Source organism: Mixophyes fleayi, chromosome 7 (assembly GCF_038048845.1).
Source record: "Mixophyes fleayi isolate aMixFle1 chromosome 7, aMixFle1.hap1, whole genome shotgun sequence".
Lineage (NCBI taxonomy): Eukaryota > Metazoa > Chordata > Amphibia > Anura > Limnodynastidae > Mixophyes > Mixophyes fleayi.
Genome location: NC_134408.1, coordinates 115,240,424 through 115,260,098, shown reverse-complemented (window position 1 = coordinate 115,260,098; position 19,675 = coordinate 115,240,424). Strand labels below are relative to the sequence as shown.

The following is a 19,675-nucleotide window of genomic DNA, read 5'->3' as shown; positions in this document are numbered from 1 at the left end:
CATTTGGTGCAACTTTTCTGTGGGATACACACATTTCCACAGAAATGAATGACACTCAAGCAAAGTGTTGCACATGATGTTACATAGTCTAGGTATGATGGGGAGGTTGTTAGGGAACTTAAGTTTTAAAAATAAATAAATAGTAACTCAACATAATGTTTAGATGCCATAACTTTTGAGCCCTGAATGGTTTGTTAGCTTTTTTTTTTTGTCCCACACTCCTCCTGTTTAAAGGTTCTGTAGTAATTAGATCCAGGCTTCAATCTAATTCTCTGGTTACTGACTTGTGCATAGTTTTCATAGCGGGGAATTCAATTCTCACAACGCAGCCTGCGCACTATTACCGTTACTATGGTATTAGTGTGCATTATTACTGTTAGTACGGGAATTTCATCGCTGATTTTGGCTGGCAAAAATCTGCGTTTAAATTACCATATTAAGATTAATAGTGCGTGTGCCACGTTGTTCTCACAAACCAATTGAATTCCCCCCCGCCCCATAAACTTCTGAAACTGTTACTTGACTGTATTTAGTAACTTACATATACTTTCCATGGGCAGGTGATTGCATACTCTGTTTCCCCATTAAACAATATCTACAGTCTGAAAGTAACCTCCTTTTTCTGTCAACAGGCCATTCACCAGAACATTCTCGTGTTAAGTACGTCCGGAAGTGACCGCAACAAATCCATGCTTTTTTTTTTTTTTTTTTTTTAAATATGCAAAAAAATGTTTCTTTTGTATTTTTCTATTATGCAATAAACCTATTTATATATATATATATATACACACACACACAATATTTTTTAGCACTTGTATAAAATATGTATTTTAATATGTTTGATAAAATTTGGGTCAGAAGGTACAGGCACGTTTCTCATTTCATGGACACAATGGTCTGGGAGATCACTGGTTGGTCAATGGATTTTGTTTGTGTTTTTTATGTAAAGTTGGTTTGTTTTTTTACTTTGTTTAAAAAAATAAATCTGTTGATTCACATGAATATTTGCAGTCTTCTAACTTGATACTACAAACAACTTTGCTTTTTATAATGTTAATGTACCGATGTTGGAATATTATTCCATATTTATTGTAATTATTTTCTCAGTCTTGTTCGGTCATACTAGTACCATGAGTTAAGATTCAACCAATAAGTGGTAGATTGGTGATAAAGATGCTGACTTTTAACACTGTTCATTGTATTTTGTTTTACTGCTTATTGTCCAAAGCACGATTCTACTAGAGCACATCCAATTTGCCTAAAACATTGGTACTGTTGCTCATGAAACAAATGCACCTATTCATTTTTCTGTGAAAATTACAATAATTGTAGAGGCAATCCATCTTGATATTGCCCCTTAAATTGCCCTGTGCCCCCAGAGACCTTAGTGAGCTGATGATTATCTTGTAAACCTTCTGCAAGGGTTCTTTGTTACCAGATCAATGTCTGCTCGTCTTGTGGGAGAAGATCAAGCTAGATGTATGAACTTCTTCGTTTCCTGTAGAAGCACACTATGACAGAGGCCCCTCACATGACTACATTCTGCTTTTTAATTATCCTTTAGACGCCCGGATGGGCTACATTGGAGTAAATATAAAATTGCTGCTCTGTAAGGCCAAAAGGAGGTCTGATGGAGATCTCTGCCACAGGATATATTTCCTTCCACTGAGTCATTAGGATAATTTAGGACAGCGGCGTTGCTAAAATAAAAAACCCAGGTGTTAATAAAAATGTATAAATGGAGGTAATTAGTAAAAGGCAATTCTTATATTTGAGTTAAATGAGATCATCACCTGAGAGTGTGAGTTTAGGTAGTGGATAGGCTTTTAGATATGGCATTTAACATCAGGGGCGGGCTGGTCCGGGGGAAGAGGTAGGCATCGGTCCCCCGGGCCGCTCAGTCTGACCCCTGTTTGGGCCGTCCCGCCCGCCCCCGTGGATGCACGTTTTCCTTAATATTACCTGCGGCCGCGTCACATGACACGCGATGCATGCAGCCATGTCATCAATGACGCGGCCGTATTGCATGTTATGTGATGCGGCCGCCTGAGCACCCCCCGGGCTGAGATTTGCCAGCCGGTGCCTGTTTAACATGCTGGCTACAAAGGTTCCTGTTCTGTCTAAACCTGCACAAGGCATATGGCACATTTCTTATTGATTATGAGGGGTAGACAATAATTCCGCAAATATCAGCCTCAACTTGGGGCCAGGTTCTGTGTTTTGTCCCTTTTCAAATTGAGTGAGTTGAAAATATTTCAAATTAAAAAAAATGTTACCAGGAATATGTATTGAACCTCCCTATAAATCATTAAACATTCACATTTATCTATTGAGGATGCTTTCCCAGAAAAAAGTATATCTTTTCAACCAAAACAAGTTGTGATATGGAGGCACTCTTATGATCCAAACAAAAATGTTTAAACCCTTTTCAACTTTATTAATATCCATTAAATGCTTCAAGCAGATGATAATTTAGCAAAATATTTGGTTAACATGATAAAGTGTTCAATTAAAAGTAATAAACTGATTGAATGGTTGATCTAATAGTCACTAGGGTTCTCAACACTGATTTTTTATGTTCATATGTATCTGACATCATAGACAATTGTTGTATACTAAAAAAAAAAAAAAAAAGAATCTCATTCAGGATAAATAAGGGTTTTATTAAACACTATATTGTTGTGCTCTTCAGAGCTCAATAAATTCTTACAATTATTACCACTTCTTTTGGTTCTGGTGTCTGGTAATTTTTTCACTATCTGTATTTTCATATCTACTGTACACAGCCTATACACTTATACATCTCTTTGCTGTTTATTCACAGTACCACATTCAATCTGTGCTATTCACACTTATTCTATTATGTAGAAGTGTGTATAGAATCATCATCATCATTTATATAGCGCCAGCAGATTCCGTAGCGCTTTACAATTGGGAACAAACAGTAATAAAATACTGGGTAATGCAAACATACAGAGAGGTAAGATGGCCCTTCTTACAATCTATGGGGCAATGGTTTGATACACAAGGGTAAGTGCTACATCATATTGAATATTTGTCCAGCTAGAAAAGAGAGATTACAAAGAATGCTGTTAATAGTACTGATTGATCTCCCTATCAGGCAGATATGGTTGTTTTTTCCTTTATAGACTAATTAAAATCTCTTGGACCTGATTTGTTTAAGAAAAGTTAAGCAAAAAAAGGAGTAACTTTACACCTTAGTAAAAACATTGGAGGGGACGTGAACTTTAAATGTGGGGACAGATCTATAGATGGGTTAAGGCAGGCCCTAGATCAGTGTTTCCCAACACTAGTCCTCAAGTGCATGTTTTCCATATCTCCTTGCTGGAGCACAGGTGTAATCATTACTGACTGACACATTGTAACAGATCCACAGGTGGTATAATTATATCACTGGGCATCTGGAAAACATGCACTGTTAGGGGTACTTGAGGACTAGGGTTGGGAAACACTGCCCTAAATCAACTTTAATTTCAGTGCAAAAAAATCGATGAAGTATTTGTGCTACATGAATAAAGCAGCCAGTATTTAACTTATGTTCAAAATAATAACCTAATTTGCACCCCTTGCATTGTCACATGGTTTGTCCAGGAGAAGATGTACTCCTTTTTTGCCTTACTTTAATGAATCAGGCCCCTTGTTTTCCAAATCTCTAGTACTGCAACAATGTTGCTCCACAGGGTCTGTTAAATATCTATTGAGGTTTTGCTATGTAGTATTTTGTAATTAACTGCCAGAGCTATTTATTATTCAGACTAATATTGTTCAGCTCCCCTTATTTTGTGGGTGAGTTGACAATTATGCATAGCTAATTATGTTCTTGCCAGAACGAATAAATTATTGTATGTTAACACACTGGGTTATAAACAAATATTAGGGTAACTAATTAGCATTTGTTTTGGTGGACGGGCATACATAATCACTCTATAATTACAGAATACAAAACTCTTATAAAATTCAGAATAGATGGGTTTTCTCTAGGGATCAAAGTAATAAAGGTGCAAAATGTAATTTTGTGATAGAAAATGAAAATAGATAAAATAGTTATTTTTGATATTTTAAAATATTTCACCCCCTTAATACGAGTGTACTCACCTCATTGTTTTAATATAAAGCATATGACTATAGATGTTTTAATTGTTTTTTGTGGGTTCCTATGTGCTCCACTACTTATTTTTTTTTTCTTGTCCATAATATGTTCTACATTAGTTATCAATAGTAGCACCCTATGATGTATGAAACAGTTATGAAGACATTACAATAAAATACTATTGTATTTGATTCACCAAGGCATATGTTGTTTGAGTTAAATAAGAGGAAACCTGAAATAAACAATATAAATTACTTACAAATAAGTCCAGGGTTAGCAGAGATGTTCCCACTGAACAGAAGGAGGAAAAGCTAGAAGAGGAAGAGACAGGTGATTTTATTAAATGAGCCCTGTTAACTCTAAAAACTATTGCATTACTATTAAAGTGCAGTGACCAGGAGACACGTTTTCATGGACAAAGTATATTATGAACATGCTCCACTTGTTAAGCCACTACACTTACGACCCGAGGATAGAAAATCAAAAATGAATACTGGTATGAGATTTTATATGTATGTTTCGGAATGTAGAGGAGTGTGTAAATACACAAACATGATGACATCAACACATCATCATCATCATCACCACCACCATTTATTTATATAGACCCACTAATTCCACAGCGCTGTACAGAGAACTCACATCAGTCTTTGCCCCATTGGGGCTTACAGTCTAAATTCCCTAATACACACAGACTAGGGTCAGTTTTGTTAACAGCCATTTGACCTACCAGTATGTTTTTGGAGTGTGGGAAGGAAACCCACACAAACACATGAGCCATTTTAGAATATTACAGGGTGTGTGCTTGCATGGACAAGGACGCGGTGAAGCAGTCGAAGAACAAAATCAAATCCAGTGCTTTATAACACCCATCACTTTAATAGTTGGGCAGGTGGGAAAAACAAATCAAAAGAATAAAATATTTTTTTTAAAAAAAAAACGAAAACTGTTCTTTGCTGCTAATCTATACTGGTTGAGCTTTGTCAGATCAGACTTTGGTGTCAGCATGACACTGCTGAAGAGTATATATGCCATTGTGAATGAACAATTTAATAGTAGATGAAAAAAAAAATCTACTTATGTGGTTTAAACAATTCATCAAAATAATAGCTACTCAAATAAGTCACAAGGTGGTACTGTGACACAATTACTGCACATGCATATACATTTTTCAATAATGACATCAATGGTCCTCCAAGATAATAATTGTGATTATGCACCTTTGAAAAGATTTCAAGTTCATCCACATCGGGAATTTCTAGAAATGCATTCCAGTGGTCTATATTTCCTCAATCATTTTCTCGAGTTCTATACCTTTTTGAACATAGATAAAAAATACTCTGGTGGGGACATGCCCAAGATTTGACAATGTTTCTAAATTGTTTAATGGAGGAAAACAAAATTCTAACACTATTGCCTTGGAACACTGAGCCTTATTTATCACCTCCAACGTAGTCACTGGACAAAATAATGGTTTCCCTTTATTGCAAACTTTCTTTTCTCACTGAAAAGCTATATGGATTTATACACACAATACATTTGATATTAAAATGAAAACATAGTACAGTTCTAAATATACTGCTGCATTAGTCGTTGATTATTATCAATTCTTCTAATACACACACACACACACACACGCGCGAGACAAGGAAGTTGCACACAATTCTGCTCATTGCATCACTCTTCATCTGTCAACCCAGGAGGCATTAATCCTCCAGTTGTACATGCAACCAGCCCTTATCTACTCAAGTCCCTAATGTATCTCTCTTATGCGTTGTCCTTCTTCTACTGTGTTCTAATATTAAACAAAAATATTAGTGATTGAATTTTTGTTTAACACTGTTTACCTTTTTGATTATGCTTGAAGTTCTCAATAAAACTTTAAAAAAAAATCTTCAAAAAATGTTGATACTATTCTTGGCGGTAAATGCATTGATTATGATTGCTGGATTGTGAAACCTGACATATTAGTCATAATGGGTGAAATAATGGGTGAAAAAAAAGAAAAATAAAGGAAATTTTCAATTATATGTTCTGCCTGGTGTTTGTATTGTATTTGACCTATTTTGTAGATTGGTTTTCAACATCTGTTGTTATAAATACCCCTAAGTGATTACTGCACACCACCAACTTCAAAAAACATCATCATGACAATCCAATAAAGCTGAGATTGTAGAACAGGCTTTAGTACTAAGCATAAAAGAAAACCACCTTTTATGTTTCAATACATGCCTCATATATAGAGCTTTTAAATAAATGCATTGTGTGACAGGATGGACCACCTATGCCACCCTCTCTGTTGTTGCTGGGAACCGGCTGGGCTTACTTTGCCATTGTTCCCTTTTGTTATCCCAAATGCGCCCTCTCACCTCAGTAGGAGGGGATTACAAATGCTCTCACCACTGGACTCATTTATCGGCATCCAGAACCGGGTTTCTTCTGGATAACTGACGCTGCGAGTGTACCTGGGCTGGTACTCCTGACCTCTTCCTATGGATCAGGGTTGCTGTGGATGAATCCCCCCCTGGCCTATCACACTGGCCAGAGCTGCTGGGTAGCGGGCAGAGCGGTGGTACTGGATGCAGGATCCAAACCTCAGAAACAGCTGGGAACGGATTATATTTTGGGTCTAATCTGTAGATCATAGGATTTTCAGCATGGAAGACGTTTTCAAGCAGTTCTTTGAAGCAAGTTATGTTTATTTGCAATCACACTGATTAAAAGGTACCAGTGATCAGGTCAGATGGAACCAGAAGAACAAATTTCAATACAAGCCATTGCTTTTTATACAGATTTGAACACAGCCTCACTGGGTAAGCCAGTCCCCTTGAGGTCTGAGCTATTTTTAGAACTAGGATGCAATTTGTTTACCCAAACATGAATTTACATGTAATGCAAAGCTAACAATATTTACACTTATCTGTGATATTCTAAAACTTGCTGTGATTTCCTGCATCTTATTTTGGACACAGGAAATGTAATAACAAGTTTAATTAAACCTTCATGTGCTGGAACCTCACACATCAAAAGGTCTAATTAACATGAGATTAAAATGGGTCCTTTCTTCAGACAGCTGCAGAATACCCATTCCCAAAGAAAGTCACAAAACCCCAAACAAGTCATTTCCCCCACATCACAATATAATAAGCCTTTGTGGAGAAAGTCTTTTGTGTATCAGATATATACCTCATGCATTTCCTCTAGCAAGGTTAAAACACATGAATTTCTTCCCCTGGTCTCAGAAATAAAGATATTTTTTTTTACCAACATACCCAAAATATCAAAAATAAGTACATTTGCAATTATATAAATAAGCGCCTTGTGCTATTTCCTTTAAATAAATTTATACCATAAGTTATTTATAAGTGATCCAGTCACACATTGATATATTGTTAATCCAACACATGAATGAATCTGTACAACTTGTGCAATTCTCATTATGTATGTGGGTAACAGACAAGTAAACAAAGAAGTCAGGAGGTTTTATGTTCATGTACAGTCATGGCCAAAAGTTTTGAGAATGACACAAGTATTGATTTTCACAAAGTTTGCTGCTTCAGTGTTTTTAGACCTTTTTGTCAGATGTTGCTATGGTATTGTTACGGCTAACAGTATTATCATGAGTTTCTAGAACTAGTTGTAGAGGTCTTCACCTATAGCCTTTCCCGTAGAGCTAGTTATGTTCACAGGCACTCAGATTCCCCCAGGACTTAAACGCAATGTAGTACAAGCTTATGAACGTACTGTCGCCCAAGATAGTACAAGCAGAGTAAGGGACAGGCCAAAGGTCTAGGGTCTGAAGCAGGAAACGTGGTCAGGCACAGGCAAATGGTCAGGGCTGGCAGCGATCAAAGGAAGTACGGGAAACAAGGCAAAGGTCAGGGCAAGGAGCAAACAATTAATGTTCAGGTTCCAGGCAGGAGGTCATACACGGTAATAAATCCAAAGTTCTCACAAACAGCAACAGGAGCAGGCAAGCAGACAGGGTACTGATCGCTATAACCGGCAGGGAGGCTAAGCCCTCCCTGCCTTATATACACATGCTGCCCAATGAAGATGCAGCATCCCACCTGCACTAATCAGCCCAGGAGGCTGTGAATATCCTTTGACAGACTGTGCGCGCGCACCCGGCTGTTTGACAGCTGGCCGGGTGCAGCGGCAATGGGGAGAAAGCTGCCCAGCTGTTGCCCAGGCAACTTGGACGAAGAAAGCGGAAGTGACGTCCTGATCGTCATGGAGATGGCCGGGACGCCGACAAGCTGGGGCAGAGAGTCTCGGCGGTGAGGGGAACCACCGCAGCTCGTGGCGTAAGTTTCAAAGGCTTTTTATTACATTAAGTTTATGCAAAGAGTCAATATTTGCAGTGTTGACTCTTCTTTTTGAAGACCTCTGCAATTTGCCCTGGCATGCTGTCAATCAACTTCTGGGCCACATACTGACTGATGGCTGCCTATTTTGCCTAATCAATGCTTGGAGTTTGTCAGAATTTGTGGGTTTTTGTTTGTGCACCCACCTCTTGAGGGTTGACCGCAAGTTCTCAATGGGATTAAGGTCTGTGGAGTTTCCTGGCCATGAACCCAAAATTTTGATGTTTTGATCCCTGAGGCACTTGGTTATCACTTTTGTCTTATGGCAAGGTGCTCCATCAAGCTGGAAAAGGCATTGTTCGTCACCAAATTGTTCATGGATGGTTGGGAGAAGTTTCTCTTGGAGGATGTTTTGGTACCATTCTTTATTCATGGCTATGTTCTTAGGCAGAATTGTGAATGAGCCCACTCCCTTGACTGAGAAGCAATCCCACACATGAATGGTCACAGGATGCTTTACTGTTGGCATGACACAGAACTGATGGTAGCACTCACCTTTCCTTCTCTGGACAAGCGTTTTCCAGATGCCCCAAACAATCTGAAAGGGGATTCATCAGAGAAAATGATTGTACCCCAGTCCTCAGCAGTCCAATCCCTGTACCTTTTGCAGAATATCAGTCTGTCATTGATGTTTTTCCTGGGGAGAAGTGGCTTCTTTTGTCCTTCTTGACACCAGGCCATCCTCCAAAGTCTTCACCTCACTGTGTGTGCACTCACACCTGCCTGCTGCCATTCCTGGGCAAGTTCTGCACTGTTGGTGCCCAGATTCCACAGCTGCATCAACTTTAGGATATGGTCCTGCCGCTTGCTGGTCATTCTTGGGCACCCTGAAGCCTTCTGCACAACTATTGAACCTCTCTCCATGAAGTTATTGATGATCCGATAAATGGTTGATTTAGGTGCAATCTTTCTAGCAGCAATATCCTTGCCCGTACATAACAAACAATAAGCAGTGATCCATTACACAGTATATGAAGAACAAAATACAAAGACCAGACATACTGAATAAACAAATATACAGATAAAACGTTAATGCAGATTAAATTATTTACGGGACAGTGAGTGAGAGTGATGAGAATGACCAGCATGAAGTGGGCCTGAGCTTAAGAGAACAGGTCTAGGGAAGCAGACCAAGAGGTACAGAGGCTGATGGAGTAGTAGAAGAACTCAAGGAAAGAGGGCCCTGCTTGTCAGAGATTATATCCTAAAGGAAAGGGGGAGACACAAAAAGCGTGGTATCGATTGGGGGTGAAAACTGAGACAAGGGAGTTAGGAGGAAGGCTAATAGGCTTGAATAAAGAAATGAGTCTTGAGGGCACGCTTGAAGCCTTTGAGACTAGAGGCTAACTTGATAATTTCACAATAAACTGTTGCCTCCAAATACTTAAACATGTGGCTGGTCGTAAGGAGGGTCGACAAGGTTGGCATTCTTAACCAAGAAGACATTTGAATGAGAATGAGAGCAAGCAGCTCCAAGACCCATTATAGCTAGGTTCAGGCAAGGGTTCCATTATATGGTTTTGGGCTACTGTGCTCTGTTTCCCCATTGGTACCTTCAAGTGGTTGTTTGCTTTACAGCTCTTTTAAGAGTTAAAGCTCAGCAAATAAATATCACTAATGGTATTGAAGGGAAAGTATGCCTTTTTGCAGATGACACAAAGATATGCAACAGGGTAGACACACCAGGAGGGGTAAAACAAATGATTAATGATCTAGGTAGACTAGAAGAATGGTCAAGAGAGTGGCAACTACAGTTTAATGCCCAAAAAAATGCAAAATCATGCACTTGGGTCTGCAAAACCCAAAGGCTACATATAACATTAACACTATAATGAAAACTACCGAGGAGGAAACGGATTGAATAGTCACTAGTTCAGGTGACATAAAGGCAGGTAAGCAATGTAACAAAGCAATGAGAAAGACAAGTCATATGTTTGGTTGTATAGGGAGAGGAATCAGTAGCAGAAAGAAATAATAATGTCACGGTATAGGTCATTGGTACGGCCTCATCTAGATTATTGTGTTCAGTTCTGGAGGCCATATCTCCCAAAAGATATATATACATTACAGGCTGTACAAAGAAGGGCAACTAAAATGGTGCATGGTCTACATCACAAAACTTACCAGGAAAGACTAAAAGATCTTAAGATGTATTTTTTGGAGCAAAAAAAGTACAGGAGGGAAACATTCTTCAAAGGAAGAGAAGTATTAGAACATGAAGACATGCACTGAAACTGGAGGGAAGTAGGTTCTGAGGAAATTTGAGCAAAAATTACTTCACAAAAAGGATAGTGGATAGGTGGAATAACTTCCCATTAGAGGCGGCAGAGGCTAAGACAGTAGAGCAATTTAAACATGCTTGGGATAGACATAAGGATATCATAAAGAATCAAATAGAGCTTGAGGTTACCATAAATTAAAAATAGGCAGACTAGATGGGCCAAGTGGTTCTTATCTGCTGTCAAATTCTATGTTTCTACTACATATCTTGCTCTGTTCTTGTGAGACACCTATACCTGCTGTATTCCTTTGACCTACAACATAAATGTTAGCACAGCAGCCCTGATCAAAAGCAAGAGGCTATGATGAAGCAACCACAGTAACTAGTTATGAGGTGCTGCAGCTGTTACACACCACACAAGTCTTCCAGTGAAGGAACCAGTGATCATTTTCAGTAACTGGTGACACTGTGTAGATGCACAGTTACCACTCAATCTGCGAGTGTCTGGTATTTGTCAAGCACCAACAGTAGGAGTTGTCCAATCCAGCAATACACCAATCTGTAAACCTCCCATAGGTCATCAAGGTAACTCCATGCTGTATCAGACCACAATAAATGTTGGCATGTTTGCTCGAAACTCTCCATGATTGTCGCTTTGAGAGAGTAACACTGCAAAACTGTTATTCAATATCAAAAAAGTAACAGCATTACAGACCGTTATTATAAGCTAACAATAGACTGTAGATCGTGTTGCAATTATAATATCGAATATACTTACAGCAGATATAGGCAACCTGTGGCTCTAAAGTTGTTGTGGAACTACAAGTAACAGCATACCCGTGCAATCGCTGTAGCCTTCCTACAACAGCTGTAAACCCACAGGTTGTCTACGACCAGACTATAGAAGCCTATGGTGCTTCTATCCGTATGTTACACCACATGCCCAGATTCCGGGGACGCGCTGCCAGTATCTATGCCCAGCACGTGTGAAGGCGCGACTTCAGCTGTTCAATAAGAACTCAGCGACTTATGTTGTAACCAATGAGGCGATAGGGGTGTGACTATTGGGCCGCCGGTTTGTAGGCGAGTACGCGCTTAGTGGGCGTGTCTGTCAGCAGTTCTGAATGAGTCCTCATGACGTGTGAAACGCTACGCTCTGCGCTGTTACTAGGCAGATTCCCGGCTCCCATAACAATTATACACCCCTCTGGATGCGCGCTCCCGGACCGCTCCCAAGCGCGTTCCCGTGCCCGGCCGGTCCTGTGGGGATGGGAGCGGAGGAAGAGAGAGGAGAGGCCTGAGGTACAGCGCAAGCTGGAGAGCGGGCAGTAGGCAGAGCTCTGCGCTGCCGGAGAAGGGAGAGCGGAAGATAACCCGAGCAAATAGACTGTAATACACTAGGTTTGCTGGAGCGCAGACCGGGCGCAGAGAGTCCCCGGCTGCCGGGCACAGAAGGGGGTCTGTGCAGTGGGTATGCGGGGTGTGTGCAGACAGCGGCGGAGGAGAGCTGGTCGCTGCTGTTAGGGCGTATGACACAGGCACTGGGATGGCGGAGAGAGGGGGATGTGCGATCCTGGAGTCCCTGCCTGTGGAGATCCGGGAGAGTTTGGCGGAGCTGGAGCTGGAGTTGTCTGAAGGTGAGAGGAAAATGCTGCATCTAATGCAGCGGTATCTAACCCGTGGAACTACAAGCCCCAGCATGCCCTGACATCCTCTGCTTCACAGTGCATGCTGAGACTTGTAGCTCCACACAACTTGATATACATAGATTGCCTCCATCTGATCTAATGTAACCATATGTCAGACATGATGCAGCAAGTTACATCAGTTACCAGAAATCCCCATCATATCCTAATTCTTCAGGATCTTCTTCATCATCATCAACATCATCTCTAGCTGTAGTAGTCTGAGGCCTGGACCAGTCACACACCTCTTTGACAGCTGTCATATTTCAAGCCATACACCACAGTCTCACCTTACAGACACTATAAATCTACATATGTCAAACTTTGCTTTATTGTATTCATGTTACTACATGTATGGTAAGCAGATATACACCATCATATTGGCATTTTAACCTTGAAACATGCTACAAACAATCCTGAGCTGGTTGTGGAACCAAACATTTGCATCTTTTGTTTTTTGTTTTTGAATATATTTGTATATGTGGGTTTACAATGGACATTTAAAGGGGTTATTGCTCTCATTTTTTAAAAAGATTTGTGTGTGTGTATATATATATATATATATATATATATATATATATATATATATATATATATATTTATATTTATTCTGACCTACCTTCTATTGGGTTCCATCCGCTTTTCTCTCTTTATTGCAGAGAGAAGCTTGGGTTCCAGGCAGTGCAACTTATATCTGAGTTTGATATCAATTGTGCTTGGCCTGTCAAAATTTATGTATAATAATAATATTCTGGCATGCCAAATTAGTAAAATTTAGAAGCATGTTTTGTGGCAGCACAACTTCCTAATTAGGATTGCAGCTTTGATTTTGTCAAAGGTGAGGCCTAGTGGCTGATCAAGCCGTTTACATAAGGTGGTTTATTGGTATCTGATAAGATGACTCTTCCCCAGTCAGCTGTTCTACAGACTGCGGACTGCTGTTGTTGGGTCAATGGGGATGACTATTTGATGAATGAGATCTCTATCGCTACTACTGACATCAGAATTTGTACATAAGAGCTAATAACCACACATATTTCTGTGCACAAAGCTATCTATATTGCTTTATTTAAAAAGACAAAAATGTCTGATATATAATTTATTTCCATTTATGGAGATCTCACCTTCACGTATATTTACTTTTACTTTTTCTCTTGATTTATGAACAGCACAGTTGCCGCATAACACATGTTGTTAATTTTAAATCTCATTAAAATGAGCGGTTTTAGAGTGATTACCTGTTTCATGTTCCAGGGAATGACACATGTGAGAGATGTCCGTATATAGCTGGTTTACTTCTACTACGGAGGAAAATTCCTGACAGATAAAATTGATTAGGATGTGGAACATACAGCTAGGCATACACAAATATAGTTCTGTTCAAACTCTGCAGCATTGGGATCATTGTTCCCTTTATATTGTAAGTTCTTCTGAGCAGGGCTTGAATACTTACTGTGCCTCCATGTTTGTGTACATGTTAAAATTCTATAATTGTTAGAATACATATGTCCTATATGTGCAACTTGTACTGTAACTTAAGGAAGGAGGAGTTTGTAATGTTTGGGGGGGGGGGGGGGTAAATATGATGATGATTATAATGATGAATGGGGCATGATGAGATGGACATCATCATCATCAGGTATTTATATAGCGCTACTAATTCCGTAGCATTGTACAGAGAACTCACTCACATCAGTCCCTGCCCCATTGGAGCTTACAATCTAAATTTCCTAACACACACACACACACACACACACACACACACACGTTGATGGGGGATACAGCAGAGACAAGGATAATGGGATAGCAATTGTGGTTGAGTGGGCAGTGTTTATGTCTAGGAGGGGGATTAAGGAGTGGGCATAGATAATTGACAGGGGGCTACAGGAGTGAGATGATGAATATGATTGAGGTGGGTATAGAGAAGTGTTATGATATGGATTGAAGGGGGTTTGTTGTCTGTAAGAGGGGTGAACTGGGTGTAAATAAGGCTGTGGTTATTTATTAGTGAATACAGTATAAAATGTTTTAAATTTGACTGGCTCATAGGTTCTAAAGTATTTGTATAGAACCAGTTTATTCTGCAACAGTGTACAAGCAGATAATTTTATTTAGCAACATCAGTCCATGTCCTAGTGACGCTCACAGTCTGATTTCCCTACAACAGGTGCACAAACAACACATACGTAATGCGGACAGTTTATTGGAGGGGCTGTTAAATACTGACTATAGTTCCAGAGGTATTTATAAAGTTTTCTTTCTTAAAGCTGCTAAAGCATCTACACTTTGGAATACTTTGAGGTTAACGATTACAAAGGAAGTAATGTGTTATACTCTTGAACAATTTCAAGGCATTAAAAAACCCGTAAATAAAACAAAAATAATTCATGATGTGGTCTAAGATGTTGCAGGTGTCTGTATAAGGAAATGGAAACCCAAAATACAAACTGCATTGTTTACATATGTTTATGTGAAATTAGCAGGAAAGAGTAACACTCCTCTTTTCAAACGCTATTATAAAATCATCTTATATTTTCCATCTGGACTACATAGAATAATATATCTGCCCATCTGTCGAATTACAAGATGAATCTTATAGTGATCTGTACCCCACGTGAACCCAACAATTCAGTAGTTTATACTGCTGTTTGCTATAGATCTTCTTTATAAAAGGAAGTAAGTCAGCATTCTTATGTAAAATCCTGCGGGTATCGTAAAGTATCACATTCTCCTGGTTTAGGGTGACAGCGATCATAACAAGTCATGCCACATATTCTATATCTGTGTATCTTTCATGGTATGTGAGCCTCTGACTTATTGTTTAGAGAAGACTGGTTACAAAAGTTCCATATCTGACAGTGCAGGAATAGAGAGACTACCAAATTGTTCATTAACTTTAAAAGTGTGACCCTGTGTATTTTAGTCACCAGTTAAGTGCAGGGACAGCAGCAATGACACCTGCAAGTTACAAGACCTACTAATCAGAGTACTAAATAACCAGCATACCATAGCAAAATATTGCCACACAACTATGCATTTTTAATAACACAATTCAATAATAGAGTTCAGATTTTTCACACAACTTACTAAAGAAGTTAAAGATGTAGAATTAGGTGTTCAGTATGTTAAGATTAAACTTTTTACCAGGGTTACTCTGCTCCCTGAAGCCTTCAATGGTTCAGTGCCATTCTGCTATATGCTAACACTGCTTAACTCTTTCAAACCCACAACAGTGTTGTCCATTAACTTCTGCTGTGACTTCCCATTTATGTATATTTATAAACATAGGGGAGGAGCATTGACAACACTGCTGCATGAATGACACAGGTAGATTAGTGTACATTGTTGGACCGTGAAAGGCTCCAGGAACCTTTGCATGTTGGGAGAACCTCAGGTCAATGTAATACTTTGGGTTTTATCTCACTGTATAGAGCTTTGTCCCATTGCGGCTTACAGTCTAAATTCCCTAACACACATACACACACTGTGGTCAATTTGTTAGCAGCCAATTAACCTACCAGTATGGTATTTTTTGAAGTGTGGGAGGAAACCGGAGCACCCAGAGGAAACACACGCAAATACAAACTCGCAGATAAGGCCATGGTCAGGAAGTGAACTCCTGACCCCAGTGCTGTGAGGCAGAAGTTCTAACCACTGAGCCACCGTGCTGGCCATATAGGCAGATTCAATTTAGAGTGAAGTTCCACTACGGGATAATCCTTGTTAAAAGCTTTGTTCAGTTTTGCTCATACCTCAGAGAGGTGCGAGCTAAAAGGAACAAAGATTTCTATACCGTAATTGCTGATATATCATCATCTATTTATATAGCGCCACTAATTCCGCAGTGCTGTACAGAGAACTCATTCACATCAGTCCCTGCCCCATTGGAGCTTACAGTCTAAATCTAGCGTGCATTACAACCCCGCACGAAATTCCTACAGAACTTGACAACATTGAGGCAGATTCAATTAAGAGTTATTTACACCACAGCCTTTTCAAATTTCAATGCTACATTCAGCACATGACACAACCTATTTCTCATGCATGAACACGCGCTTCCAGTAAAAAAGATTATATTTGTAAAAAGTAACGCAAGAAGAGCACATGGAAAATGTGTTTTAAATGTTCTTCTTTCCTATTTCCCAGTGCATATATGTAAACAAGACCAAAATGTTTAGTTGGCTTGTTTACTGTACATGCCATTGATTTCAGCCATTTAGTAGTAAACTGGCGTGCACAAAATTGAAGGTCTTCTGCAGACGTCATTCCAATGACAAATAAATGGAGGCAACAGTCCAAATTGTTACTTTGTTTGTTCCTGATAAAAGATAAGGTGGGGCGTATATGAATACTGGTTAAAATTAAAAAATGTTATTACCAGTACCCATCAGAATGTAAGTGTTATTGATCTAGTTCAGATTAGAAAATAAAAGCAAACTTCTAGTAGGGCAACACCACATTTTTCTTGTGCACCTGTTAACATACTTGTGTGTCAGGGCCGACGCTGAACTTCATAGGTCCAGGTTAATGTAATTCAAAATTGTCCCTCTTAGAACTTTGACATCCTGAATGACATTTATCAAATTCGTTGTAAGTGAATTTGCAGGAGCAGAATGTCTGATAGAATCTACTATCTACTATATAAATGCCTAGTGGCGTGTGTGAAAAAAAACAAAAACAAGCTGCAGCGCCACCTCCTGGGCAGAGTTATACACTGACCTATATATTTCTTAAAGGAGAAGTGACAATTGGGAGTGGTTGGTGGTTGCCGGGGGTGACAGTGGGGAGTTTTTAACACCTTAAGTAGCTTGATGAAGGATGTGGCGATGAAGATGAAGGATGAGGTGATGGAAAAAAAAAAGGATGAGGTGGTGACATGTGGACAAAACCACGTTAAAAAAGGGCGCTTGCGTCGGGAAGTAACGCTCTTCCCCTGAGGAGGCCTGGGCTAGGCCCAAATGCATGACAAGAACCTTTTTAACACCTTAAGTAGCTTGATTTGACTAGAATGCATGAGTATCATGCACGGATTAACTTGTGTAACATATATATCAAATTGAATTCCAATCCTTTTTTTTTATCTTCTGTGTCCGCTGCAGTATTTGCAGAGAGATATTAGAAAGGGGTGTAGCCAAACCACAAAATTGTGTGTCATGTTCGGATCAAGATTTTTTTTTTTTATCCCAACTAAGTGCATAGTATACAACTCCTCCTAGAAAAATGTCTGAGAAATATAGATTTATTTTCATTTGTTTTTGATTGATCCAAACTCTTTGTCTAATACGATATTCACAAATGTGTCAAGTAGTTTTCAAAATACTTTCATTCCACACTGCAGTAAACAATGTTAGTTAGACTCACGGTAGGGAGACCTCCAAACATGAAATCTAAGTATATACTGCAGACTCTTAACGTGTATTTATTTCTGCTGTGAGATGAATGACCTACTTCATTAAAAGTAATTTAGGTTTTTATTTCACAGTCTGTATTTAAACACCCACACTACTCTGCTGACTCCTGCACCAACTTGTGTAGATCATGGCTAATTTGTGTGTGAACATTATAATCTTTCTATCCTTCACTCGGAAAACAGCTTTTATTCTCATATAGCAATTTGTGTTGAATTAAGTGAATTTCATGTGTTTCAGTAAAGAAGTTGGTTTCCCTATTACTCGCAAATGTTCTTTTTATACATGAATATATATTTTAATCATCTCATACATTATCCACACTTCTGTTTAAGATGTAAACTGAAAACTCCAAACATATTCTTCTATGCAAATCAATCTTATAGAAACATAGAATTTGACAGCAGATAAGAACCACTTGGCCCATCGAGTCTGCCAATTTTTTAAGTTATGGTAAGCTCAGACCCTATTTGATACTTAGTGCTTTGTAAGGATATCCTTATGTCTATCCCAACTATGTTTAAATTGCTCTATTGTATTAGCCTCTACCACCTCTGATGGGAACCTGTACTACTTATCCACTACCCTTTCTGTGAAGTAATTTTTCCTCAAATTTCCTCTGAACCTACTTCCCTCCAGTGTCAGTGCATGGCCTCGAGTTTTAATATTTCTCTTCCATTGAAGAATGTTTCCCTCCTGGACCTTGTTAAAACCCTTGATATATTTGAAAGTTCCTATCATATCCCCCCCTTTCCCTTCTCTGCTCCAAACTATACATATTAAGTTATTTTAGTCTTTTCGGGTCAGTTTTGTGCTGTAGGTAATACACCATTTTATTTGCCCTTCTTTGTACTGTCTCTAATTTACTTATATCCTTCTGGAGATATGGCCTTCAGAACTGAAAACTATATTCTAGATGAGGCCGTACCAATGACCTATACAGTATCATTATTTCCTTCTTTCCTTCTGTTATTGATTCCTCTCCCTATGTAACCAAGCATCTGACCTGCCTTCCTCATTGCTTTGGTACATTGCTTACCTGCCTTTATATCACCTGAAATAGTGACTCCTAGATCCCTTTCCTCCTCAATTGGTTTCATTGTTGGGCCATTAAATTTTATTTAGCCCTTAAGCTTTTGAAACCCAAGTGCATGATTTTGCATTTTTTCGCTGTAGATTGTGACAAGTAAAATGATGAAAAATTATGTGGATGTTTTACTTTACTTAGTGTGTATCTGTATCTTAGATTTTTGAGGTGTGTTAATTTCTATTTTTAGTTTTTTAAAAATACTCCCCCCCAACTGCATCTCTATGTTGGATCCAAGATCAATTTATTCTTTCTGTTTTATGTATCAATTGAGCTGAACTCTTAAACATTTCCATTTCCTCCTACATTATAGGTGGATGTAAAGTCTAGTCTACATCACTATGTAATTTGGGATGTTTGTAGCTGTGTGTATTTAAAAAGCGCCTTATGATAATTTGTAGCATTTTAGGTACTTGTGTACATAATTTTATTTATTTTAGCTTAAATCCATTTTTGATTGCTGGATATAGCCCACAACATTTTTTCTGTGATCTGCCTTGGTGAGAACCCTTGTTTTCTAATGTACACATAGTTTTCTCAAGTTTAATCCACTTACTACACTCTATTGATCTGTCTTTCTGAGTTCACTTATTTGCTATACTTCACTGGGATTCCCCGGTCCCTCACTAATGGTCTGTGCTACTGGCAGAACATCATTATCAGCTGATTGGCCATCCAAGCCGCCCAATCAGATACTACTGACACAAAACACTCATTAGATCTGCAGGTGGGTGGTGTTAATAGGGTTATGGTATTTTTTACTGTTTATATAATACTTCTTTAAGGCTGTATGCAA

At 38.9% G+C, this 19,675-nt stretch overlaps 2 protein-coding genes across 4 annotated transcripts in view; both read left to right on the top strand.

Moving 5' to 3' along the window:
* The window catches only part of PCNT (pericentrin), a 104,497-nt gene extending 103,495 nt beyond the window's left edge, over positions 1–1,002 (top strand). The window contains exon 52 of the mRNA XM_075180444.1: positions 633–1,002. Coding sequence (XP_075036545.1) covers positions 633–676 — 44 coding nt within the window. The 3' untranslated portion in view covers positions 677–1,002. The remainder of the gene's footprint in view (positions 1–632) is intronic.
* Positions 1,003–11,831: 10,829 nt separating this feature from the next.
* Positions 11,832–19,675, top strand: part of DIP2A (disco interacting protein 2 homolog A) — a 47,435-nt gene continuing 39,591 nt past the window's right edge. Inside the window, exon 1 of one of the 3 annotated variants that reach the window (XM_075180442.1) lies at positions 11,832–12,336. In XM_075180442.1, the coding sequence (XP_075036543.1) occupies positions 12,246–12,336 (91 nt within the window). In that variant the 5' untranslated portion in view covers positions 11,832–12,245. The remainder of the gene's footprint in view (positions 12,337–19,675) is intronic. The other 2 variants (XM_075180440.1, XM_075180441.1) reach the window with 2 other exon arrangements.